The sequence below is a fragment of the Myotis davidii genome, unplaced genomic scaffold (assembly GCF_000327345.1).
Source record: "Myotis davidii unplaced genomic scaffold, ASM32734v1 scaffold107, whole genome shotgun sequence".
Lineage (NCBI taxonomy): Eukaryota > Metazoa > Chordata > Mammalia > Chiroptera > Vespertilionidae > Myotis > Myotis davidii.
The window spans coordinates 3,593,277-3,605,034 of NW_006383012.1; the positions used below are offsets into that span (position 1 = coordinate 3,593,277).

The window sequence follows — 11,758 nt, forward strand, 5'->3', positions numbered from 1 at the left end:
TTTGTTGATTTGTTGATGATAGCCAGTCTGACAGGTGTGAGATGGTACCTCATTGTTGTTTTGATTTGCATCTCTCGGATGATTAGTGACTTTGAGCATGTTTTCATATGTCTCTTGGCTTTCTGAATGTCCTCTTTTGAAAGGTGTCTATTTAGGTCCTTTGCCCATTTTTTGATTGGATTGTGTATCTTCCTTTTGTTAAGTTATGTGAGTTCCCTATAAATTTTGGAGATTAGGCCCTTATCAGATATGACATTGGCAAATATGTTTTCCCTAAAAGTACCTAAATCTTAAATAGGAGTATTTAAAACTATAAAAGTCCTCTACCACATTCCCCATAAAGGTGATTTATCAAAAGGAAGTGACATAATACTGTGTTCTGGGCCATTAGAGATCACTATTTGTCATATAACAGAATTCAGCCTAAGGTAGGTGCACCTTCAATTGAGCATAATGGAGTTTAGTTACTGAATGACCTAGAGACACCTGTATGGAAATATCAAGACCCAAAGCCTGAGCCTGTTCTCTGAGCTCTACAGCACGTCCGACTGCTATTTCTTGACTTGTCCCAGGCGGCAGTCTGCTGTAACTGTACTTGTATACTCCTCCCACAGGACTGGAAGTCAGAAAATCTGGGCTCAAAACCTAACTTCTACACTGATTAATTTCACAACTTGGGGGAAATTAATTAAATTCCCAAGCCTCAGCTTCCTCAGGGGTAAAATGAGAGTACCGCCTAGTCCAAGGGCTGCATTAGAATGAAATGGATGGCCTGCCTCAGGACCCACAGTGATGCTGCTCAACATATTTTCATCTCTTCTTTCAACCTGGCCCAGAGGTAGGTCAGAGGTGGGGAAGATGGGGACAGCAATACATTTGAAATGACTCTAGTCCATACACAATACTCTGAGTTTGTAGAAAATTATAATCATATAAATCAAATACAAGAAGGTCTGTGGAATAATCTGAACTAGACACCATTGGGGGTTTTTCTGAGATGATGATGAATTCAGGAATACTTCACTCACAGCTGATATTGTCTCCAGTGTTTAAAAAAAGATTAAAAAAACCAGTATCCAGTACTATATTTATAGCCATCAAAAAGAATGTTTATAAAGAGTTTTTTAAAAACATAAATGTGTATTTGTGTTGCAAATAAGAGAGCACAAGACAAAACTGTCAAGATTTTGAGGCTAGACAGCAACACCGCTGGTTACTTGGACAGTGGGTTTTGTCTTTATTTTCCAATTCCCCAGCATTAAGGATGTATTATTTTAGTATCCAGAACCCAAGCACGGGAGACACGTCAAATGTGCCTGAGAAAGAATGCTCTGTCCAGCACAAGGCAGCAGTGGAAGCAGAAGGAGCCAGAAGAGGCGTGGAAACTCCACCAACGTCGGCAGGAAATGCTGAGATTCGGAGCTGAGCGGGGATGTGCAACAGGAAGTGGAGACAAGAGCCTACCTGGGCTGCATACCAAGGGACTAGGACGCTACCCCAGGACTCTAAAGCCACCTCTACCACATGACAGGACGCTGCAATCTGGACTTGAGGAAGACTGGCTCTGCACTCACTGCACTCCGCTCTGGATCCCTCCCATATACAGTGTTTGTGTACAACTACCCCCTGAGCACAGCACAGGCTCTGTAGGTGCTGAACCACTAGCTCCTCAATCTGTGTCCCCACAGCTAAAGCAAACTTTATACAGAACAGCCCCTCGATATTTGCTGAATAATCATGGGGTCAGAGGGGGAAGGGACGTGCAACTATAAACCTAGATGCTGCACTACAAGTTAGTTCAAGGAAACAGAGTCACGAGCAAAAGAGGTAACAAATCACTGTGGCAACACTGTATGTTATTAAAGCATGAGCGCCCACTGATCATCGGGCACTATGTGAGATGTTTTACTCAACTACCCCAAATCCCCACCACATCGCCTTCTGGCTAATAACCCATCTATCACCACCTGTGGATCAGGTACCGGAACTAGAAGTGGAACCAAAGCACAGCAGATGCCCGAACCCATACGGTCTGCCCTGCACCACACCGATCTGAACCGCAAACCACAGAGACCTTTGTTGTACTTACTGAAGAGGATGTGCTCAGCCAGATTCGCGATCAGTCTCCTTCGGAACGACTCCTCTGTCTCATTGCTGGACTCATCAGGGGACGGCTCGGCACCTTCAGCAGCAGCATCATTGGGTCTGAAAAGTTTCCTTAAAAATTAGACTTCTGCAATCCTACTCTTTCACAAAGCAAATTATGATGGCCTAAGGTATGAATGTGTAACACACTGTAAATTACTACATATTCTAAATTTAAACCACAAGCAGTTTATTTCTATAGGTTGTTTTTCTCCATGGTATACTCTACTATGCCAAATACACTCTCTTGGAGGAAATACATTATTTAGTTATAACTAAACAGTCTACTGATACATCATTTCCAAACCCACTGGCTGAAAAGAAAATGCATAAAGCAAGATACCTCATTTTAAAACATTTAGAAAAATTTGACTTGAACACATTAAAGGAAGGGCTTACTCTCCAAATTCTCTAACACATTAAAGGAAGGGTTTAATATTCAAATCCTCAAAGTTACAACTCATTTTGGATTCTGAAAAATTCACAGAGAAAAAACTCCTATACACTGCACTTATGTACAATGTGTATAATCTAAGCTACTATCAAAAAGAATTCAGTTCAGCCCTAACCGGTTTGGCCCAGTGGATAGAGCGTCGGCCTGCGGACTGAAAGATCCCAGGATCGAATCCGGTCAAGGGCATGTACCTTGGTTGTGAGCACATCCCCACTAGGGGGTATATAGGAGGCAGCTGATTGATGTTTCTCTCTCATCAATGTTTCTAACTCTCTAACCCTCTGTAAAAAAAGAAATAAAATATACTTTTAAAAAAGAAAAAAAGAATTCAGTTCAAACATTTAAAGGCATAAATCAAATGAGAACTCCTACCTGATTCACAAAATCAAATAGATTTTAGAATGCAAATAAATCAAAACACCCCAAACTATGAAAGCACATCACTTCACCATCCCCTATACGACCAAGAGAAAAGTTACTCAAGATTGGAAGTGAAAACAAGAACATGCATGTTCTCATTCCAGTTAACCTATTTTTCTTTGCAATGTGAGACATAACAGATACCTAACAGTTCAGTCAGTAAAAAAATTCCCCACACCTCACCTTGAAGGAAGTATAGCTGGTAGCAAGGCTTGTTCCAGAGACAGCGGGGCAGACACAGGTTTCTGACTCTGGTTTTCTAAATATTCCTGGAAGGGAGAAAACCGAACATTTACTCTCATTGTCTCGCTTACATAAACATATACAAAATATACTCAATCTTCAAAAAGTAAAAAGGGAGTGGTTTCATCAAATCAGCTACGCTACAGAAAACTACTTCTTACATCCTAAACCATCTTCAGGAGCCCAGAATGACCCCTAGCATGCTGTCAAACACAAAATCTAAGAACTGAAAATATGAAGAACAGAATGATGCTGAAGCAAAATCATTTATAAACTAAAGGAGAAGATTTAACTTTTCTCACATTTTAAATAAATTATTTGACATTCCCAATATTATTACTGGTAACTGACATAATTATGCTTTATAAAGGAAATCTGACAACCTGAGGGTCACATAATATTCAAAAGAACTTCAACCCAAAAGCAAATCATAACAAGAGAGAGAAGCTGTGCAATCTTTTTTTTTTTAATAATAAAAATGATGGGGTTCTTAAGAATCGGAAGCATTAAGGTCAGAAAACATCTAGCACAGCAACTAGAGTCTTTTAGAAAACCAGGAAGTGGACCCGCAGGAGCAGGACTCTGTCCCTGAGCCCCTGGGTTCCCAACTCCATCACCCATTCTTCTCTCTCTAACCAATTGGAAAATCTTAGGAATTTACACTGCCAGGACCTCAGGGAGCCAGCAGTCCCAGGCTTCCCACACCACGAAGAGAGCCCTACCCCTCAGAACACGAGGGACCTGGATCCCACTCGGTTAATCAGAGCATCATCCTAGTGCAGGGGTGGGCAAACTTTTTGACTCGAGGGCCACAATGGGTTCTTAAACTGGACCGGAGGGCCGGAACAAAAGCATGGATGGAGTGTTTGTGTGAACTAATATAAATTCAAAGTAAACATCATTACATAAAAGGGCACGGTCTTTTTTTTCAATAGTTTTATTCATTTCAAACGGGCTGGATCTAGCCCGCGGGCCATAGTTTGCCCACGGCTGTCCTAGTGTGACTAGGACCCAGCTTTTAAGGGTTGTGTTTTGAAAAACTTCCCCTAAAGGCAATTTAAAAACACGATATAAAATATCGATATCTTATCTAATAATAGACAAACATGGTAAATGACCATACCTTCGCTACGCCTCCCATTGGCTACTCAGCGAGATATGTAAATTAACCACCAACAACGATGGAGGTTAATTTGCATAAGTAGGCGCGAAGCGGTGAAGACTGAAGGAGGCTCCAGCCAGAGCGAAGGCCTGGGTCCCGGGTGCCAGAGGAAAACCGGTGCCAGGAGCCAGGGGAAGGGAAGGCCTGTTGCACGAATCTTTTTGTGCAACAGGCCTCTAGTATATTATAAAACAATACGCAAAAGTCTCATGAATTTAAAAAAATAGCAATAAACGTTGCACCCGATGTCGCCCAAAGATAGATATTTACTGTCCTTTGTTAGCAGGTGTACTTTGGTGGAAAATTTAGGAAATGCCATTCTTGACATTGTCCTCATTTTCCAAGAGAAGAAACTGAGGTGACAGAAGCAGGACTAGAGGCAGGACCAGGGCCCAGACCTGACCCCAAGCTACCCCAATGCTTTAAAACAGCTTCATTCCAACAGACACTCACCTTTAAGGAAAATGGCTGTGCAAAATCCACTCTGACACACCCATAGTTTTTCCGTAACATTCTGATGACGCCTCTGGCTATGCTCCACAGGCTCTCGTTCTTCTTAGGTTTTCCCTGCATTCCAATTTTGAAAGAATGACATGGGAAGAAATAAAGCTCACACATATGCAAACATTCTGTTACCCAAAGAATAAAGCATCTTATTTCTTGTGTTTTTCACGGTTCATATTGAAAAAAACAACAGCAAATGAACACAGGAAATAAGTATTCATTGACCGAGACCTGTCAGAGAATATTTAGAATTCATAGAGTCTACAAAAGCGGTTCTCAACCTGTGGGTCGCGACCCCTTTGGGGGTCAAATGACCCTTTCTCAGGGGTCGCCTAAGACCATTAGAAAACACATATATAATTACATATTGTTTTTGTGATTAATCACTATGCTTTAATTATGTTCAATTTGTAACAATGAAATTGGGGATCACCACAACATGAGGAACTGTATTAAAGTGTCGCAGCATTAGGAAGGTTGAGAACCACTGGTCTATAAGATATAATCGTGTCATCGGGAAAGGTGATTTGGTCAATGAAAAACCAAACACTAAAACTAATTCATTTAGCACACTATTTACAGCATTCACAAAAACACAACTGCAAACTAATGAAGGGTAAAAATGACACAGGTTGAACAGTATTCTGCAGTTCTCAGATAAAAATAAGATGTCCAAGAGGTCACTTATGGGAAGCCTGATGATCACCAGAGTCCAAATACCTAGCATTAGACAGCGAGTGTCAAATCCAGCCCCATGGTGACCTTTAATCTGACTATTCATTCAGTAAGCACTTAGTGACTATTTAATATGCATATGGCACAATGAAGGCCAGATAATGGACACAGGACTCAGATATGACTTCATGAGACAGCGTGAGTGGAATACACATTCAGAACAGACACCTAACAAACTTGAGGGGGAATCTCACAACAGATACAGATAATTTGTGTCGATCACTTAACTTTTAAAGCCTCCAATTATCAAGGGTCCCTGAGCAGCAGACGTGTTCTGGGCAGCAGGCCTAAAATAAGCACCTTGCCCAAGACTTCCACACTAAATAAGAACAACTCTAACTTCTTCTGGAACTCTCACAATGCCGGCAGGAATGGTACGTTGGTAAAAGCATTTTGGGAAACTGTTCGGCAGTATTTACGAAAGCTCAACATGTATAGACTTTATGACCCAATTCCAAATTCTTAGATACATGCCCAACAGAATGCACATATGGTCATCAAGAGTATTGTGGAGAAATGATGAGTCAAAAACCAGAACCCAAACTGTTTTTCTACAACAGGATAAACTATGACATATTCATGCATGGGAATACTATGAGAATAACCAAATTAAGCAAATGCAACATGGATGAATCACATAAACACCTGCCTGAGCAAAGGAAACCAGATACAAAAAGGCCACACACTACAAAATGCCATTTATTGAATTAAAGAATAAGCAGAACTACTCTACTCCTTCAGAAGTCAAGGTAAGTGGTTACTCTTGAGGGAGCAGCAATGAGAGGGGCATAGGGTGGTTCCTAGGGTCCAAATAGTATTTTCTTGAGTTCATTGCTGGTTATGGGGGGTGTTCACTCTGATAATTGAAGTCCCATCTTATGATTTGTGCATTCTTCTAGAACTCTTATACTTACTTCAGTAAGAAGCTTATAAAAACATTACTGCCATTTCTCAAATTAATTTATAGTTGCTTTGTCAACAGGATCCCACCAGTCCTTGTGACTAAAGTTAAAAAAAATCTGCACATACGCAATAAGGTCCTGGGGGGAAGGCACACAACCCCTCCCCCCGCCCAGCAGAGATGGCCGCAGTGCCAAGTGTTCTCCCACTTCCCAATCCCATGACCACAGCCAGCACTGCCACATCTAGGCATGTCACCTCCTCCGGGTGCAGGTAAGCACCGCATCAGCACCACCAGTCGGGCTGAGGCGGGAGACGGAAGCTACTCCCCACACCCACCCTGCCATGTTTCCTACAAAGCTTTAAAACTAGGTAATTCTAAAAGCAACAGACTTGAAAGCAAAGAAGAGATGGGGTAGGCAGTCCTCTTACCAGCTGTTCGCCATTGTAGTGACCTTCGATGATACGATCGTAGGAGATGCCCACGGGTATTATCAAGATGTCGGGGATGGTATTGGTTGACAGAGTATCTACCACAACTGACAAGAGTCCTGCCCGAGCGCAGGAGGTTTTCCCACTCCTGGAGCGTGTGCCTTCCAGAAAGATCTCCAAGAACTGCTGCTGTCGAAGTAGTTCCACTATGTGCTGGGACATCAGGAGAAAGTCACACATGAGTTCAAGACTGCCCAACTTACAGAAGGCTCAGCCAAGTTAAATCTTAGAAACAAAAAGCAAAAGCCTCCGTAACTTCACTACCGACAAAATATTTCACTCACACAAATAACAACAGGGCAGCTCCTTTAATGCTGTATTTTGGTGATGATAAAAAGTAATCATCAAACCCATACCCAAGCAATAATCAATCAAATAATTACTCGGACAACAGTCTCTCTTCTTCCATCTACTGTGGTAACGACCACAACGGCTTGGAGGCTAGTTAGAGGTGAGACATACCCCGTGGAGCAGAGCTCTATAGAGAACATCCTTCCGTCCATCTGGTGTTTCATCCAACCTCCGTCGTATGAAAAAGCCCCCAAGTTTATGGATCAAGGTACTAGAAATTCAAAAAGTTACAAAGAATGCTCAAATCCCAAGTTACTTCCAAGCATTTGTCAGGTGACTATAAACCACATGCTGCTGGAGCCACTGACAGAGAGCATGTGGACATTTTCCCATTTTCCGGTCATTGCCGTTATTCGTCAGCCTTCAGAACCTCACTCCGTGTGCTGTGGCTCTACTACATCGGTTCCCAGCCAAAAGAATCCTCTCTGACACATCACCCGGCACAGTCGATGCTACAGAGTTTCAGAGGATTATGAAATACTGCTGAATTTTAAAACCCTGTCCAGGCTCTCAGGACATTGACCGTTAGACCTCCCAAAATCTTCCTATGGCACATTTACTACAAAATGAATGTGATGTTACACAAGCTACTTTGCAGAAATTTCTCAATTGAATCTTGTTCAGAGAGTGTTCTGTGAGACAAAGATACTTCTATCAAAGTGAAACGAAGTATAACCATCCTTTCAAATCACGAAACAGGAATCTGCTTCATATTCCTACCCACAGGAAGGAAATAACATTTTTTCACAAACCTAGGTCTCTTTCCATAATACTGATTGATTCTTCCTATGAACTTGAAATTTTCTAAAACTTAAGTCTTTCTTTCCAAACAGACTGATATTCATATAAATATAAATATATATGGTATCTTTTATAGTCAGTATAAAAAGGCAGCAGTAAGATGCTCCTAGAGCTTAATTTCACTCTTTGAGAGTAAAACCCTGCAGAATAAGTTCATATTGAATGAGATGAACCACCCATTAAAATAACTCACCCTGGAAAGTGGTTTGTGACAAAAGAAAGGTCTTAATAAACAGGCCAGGTTATCTAGTCTGTCACGTCTGAAGGACTGATGGGCTAAGCAACAACTGGCATAGAGTTACATGACAGGACAGCCGAGTTATGAGAACTTATCAGTGTTTAGCGAGCATTTCCAAGAGATCCAAGTTGAGAAACTGTAGAGCATGAGTACATGAGTTATTCTGATTATAGAAGAGGCAGACTGTATGGGCAAGACTTCTCTAGAAGCCAGACTTTGCTCTAAATCTATGCCTACCAGCAACTTTCTGATGACTCTCTAATTCCGCTCCCCAGCTTCCTCAGTAATGGGAAGAGGTGCCCAGGAACGTAAACTATTCTAGTCCCTGGAAAAGCACATCTGCCCTGTGGGGTCACATCACACTGTCGGATAGATTAGTGGGCTATCTGAAGGCGAGGTCTACGAATCGGTTCACTCCTGTGTACCGCCTAGCTGAGTAAGCATCAGCTGACTTCATGAACGGATGGCTTCTTGTCCGTCGTCCATGTCAGTCTGGTTGGCCACAGAACTCTGAGCTAAGCAATTAGGAAGGAGCTCCTTGGACTGTGAGGCTGAGGATCAGACTTCATACCTTGCAAACCTGCCAGCCCACTTCCTTCCAGTCACTCTAAAGTCATCCTCTTACTCGCTACAACTCACAGAGCTGACCTTACGGGTATTTTAAGCTATGAAGTTTGAAACTGCAACCTCACTAACCAACGAAACCTACTCCTCACCAATTGCCCATTGGTGATCAGCTGCCTTACCTACGTGGTAAACACCTGATTATCTTCCTCCCACCTCACCCCCTCGTCCCCTCTGTTGAGCCACTCACCTGGACTAGCATTTGCTCTTGTAAATTCAACTTAATAAACACTCTTTAAGTCGATGCCCTCCTCTCCAACAGCATTACAGTGCTTTTAATTTAAGCCTTCATTACCTTTTGCCTGAATATTACAATAGAGTCAGAATTGCTCTTACTCACTCTAATCCAGAAGGACTTCTCTAAATGCAAATCTGACCATGTCATTTCTCAAGTACAGGATGCCTTCTAAACTCTTGGCTTAGAAACCATTTTGACCTAGTCCTCACAACCTATGCAGTCACCACCTCCAGCCTGCAGCCCTCCAATGCGTCCAACATTCCAACCCTACTGAATCGTCTGCCATTGCCTGAACAAATCATGCTTTTGCATTTCTGCCTTGTCACATACTATCTCCTCTGAATGGAATGCATTTCACTCTCCCGAAAACCTCTAAAATACACTTTCATGTGATACTGTAGTGGTTACAGGTTTTTAGCCCTTCTAAATTATAAGATGGAAGTTAACAGGTATAGTTCTTAACTACCTTTACACCACCGCCACCACCCCACCTCCCTACTGCCAAGCCTGATACGGTAATCTGCTGTCTTGTCTTTCTAATTGCCCTTTATCTATTTGGTACATATTGCCCATAAAGTTTAGGCAGAGTTCACCAAGTATCCCATATAAAACACAGAAATAATGGTGATAGTCTTAATGCCTTTTTGTACATTTCAGAGTTTTCACAATGACCATGCATTACTTTTATAATGAAAATAAAAAAATTTCAATATCCAGTCAAAAGGTACAAAAATTCAGAATATAATCCTTTTCATACCTTAAATTACAAAATAAGCTCATCTTACCTGAAGATGGGGATGTTGAGGTTATTGCCCGAAGCAATGTATGGTGCTTTGATGTTATGACAGAAGAGAACAAAGGTGAGCAGCAGATAGTCAATGTGGGATCTATGAACCGGTAGAAATATAAGCGGCAAATTCATCTGGTGAAAGGAAAATGCCAAATGTAAGTTCAAATGTCCAGTTCAATCATACTCTGCAATTTCATTTTTGGTTAGAGTCACTCAGACACTGGCTAATCTGTGACCCATTCTTTAAAAACATTTTCCAGTAGTCTTTCAATTTAATAAATATCTAGCTAAAAACAACTTCAAAAAATATATTTTTTGTAGTTGTTTTTAGCTAAATATTACATTGAAAGAATACTGGAAATATTATTTATATTAGAGAAGGAGAAAAGTAATCACAATTTCAAGTTGCACTCTGGCTGGTGTGGCTCAGTTAGTTGGGCATCATCCTGTGCATGGAAAGGGTGCCAGTTTGATTCCTGCTCAGGGCACATGCCTGGGTTTCAGGTTCAATCCCCAATAGGGGGGCGTGCAGAAGGCAGCCAATCCATGTTTCACTCTCTCATCTATGTTTCTCGCCCTCTCCCATCCACTCTCTCAAAATCAATTAAAAAAAATTTAAGAGTTCAAGTTGAGCCCACATGTCTCTGAGAGCAGCTCTCATTAGGCAAGAGCAGAGGTTTCAGAGTCAAGCCTGATGCAACCTGAAATCCCAGGCAAGCCACCTATTAGCCGTGACTTGGAAAAATTTCTTACCCCATCTGAGCCTGTATTTCCTCATTTATAAAGTAGGGATTGTTCTACCTAATATTCAGAATTGTTCCAAGATAATTACTAAAGGAATCCTGCATGGTTGGCAGGTCCTCCTCTGTCCCACTGCCCCTCGCACACACAGCTCTGCAGTCATCGTCCTGGGGGAAATCTCCCAGATGGGTTGGAAAGCACAACAGTATACAAGGGAACAATTTCAAAAGAATCATAAAATCACTCTTCACACATGGAGAAGATGGAATGACATAGTCCTATATTTCTTGCCTCGGTTGCAGCTTTCACCATCTCGAGTTGACCCTTGTGAATTTGAATGTTCCAAAAGAAGCTGTTGAACAGTTTTAGCAGCACCCATCCAGTCAGTCTGAAAGTAAAAACAAATTTAAACGTGTGTGTGTGTGTGTGTATGTACATAGTGCTTGTAAGTGACTCTAATTGTGGAATTCAACAGCTAACTTTACATATGTGGAACTGATAAAAGTATCCATTTATTATGGACTAAAATCTTACATTTCACCTAACACTTAGACCTTATAAGCAAATGGCCATGCGAGTATTTCAGAGAGAACAGAAAACCATCCCCTTTCAGACACGGGTATGTGAAACCTGGCTCACACCTAGTCTAGAAAGCAAGTATCAGCGGGAATGCAATGGCTGCTTCAGTTAACAGAGGTGGAAGCACCTGAAAGCCAACCACCGTGCTACTTCCATAAAAGACGAATCTATAATAACAAAAGTGTAATATGCTAATTAGACCAGACGTCCTTCCGGACGAAGCCGGGGCTGCAAGGGAAGCCTGGGTCCGGACTGTCAGAGGGAAGCCGGTGCAGAGGAAGGAAGGCCTACTCTTGCACGAATTTCGTGCATCGTGCCTCTAGTAAGAATATAAAGAGTTG

At 41.8% G+C, this 11,758-nt stretch overlaps 1 protein-coding gene across 1 annotated transcript in view; it reads right to left on the reverse strand.

Annotated features, from left to right (window-relative positions):
• Positions 1-11,758, reverse strand: part of GPAM (glycerol-3-phosphate acyltransferase, mitochondrial) — an 80,281-nt gene that overhangs the window by 30,262 nt on the left and 38,261 nt on the right. The window contains exons 7-13 of the mRNA XM_015557959.1: positions 11,130-11,226; positions 10,093-10,229; positions 7,518-7,617; positions 6,996-7,208; positions 4,878-4,991; positions 3,203-3,288; positions 2,090-2,205 (exon numbers count right to left, since the gene is read on the reverse strand). Coding sequence (XP_015413445.1) covers positions 2,090-2,205; positions 3,203-3,288; positions 4,878-4,991; positions 6,996-7,208; positions 7,518-7,617; positions 10,093-10,229; positions 11,130-11,226 — 863 coding nt within the window. The remainder of the gene's footprint in view (positions 1-2,089; positions 2,206-3,202; positions 3,289-4,877; positions 4,992-6,995; positions 7,209-7,517; positions 7,618-10,092; positions 10,230-11,129; positions 11,227-11,758) is intronic.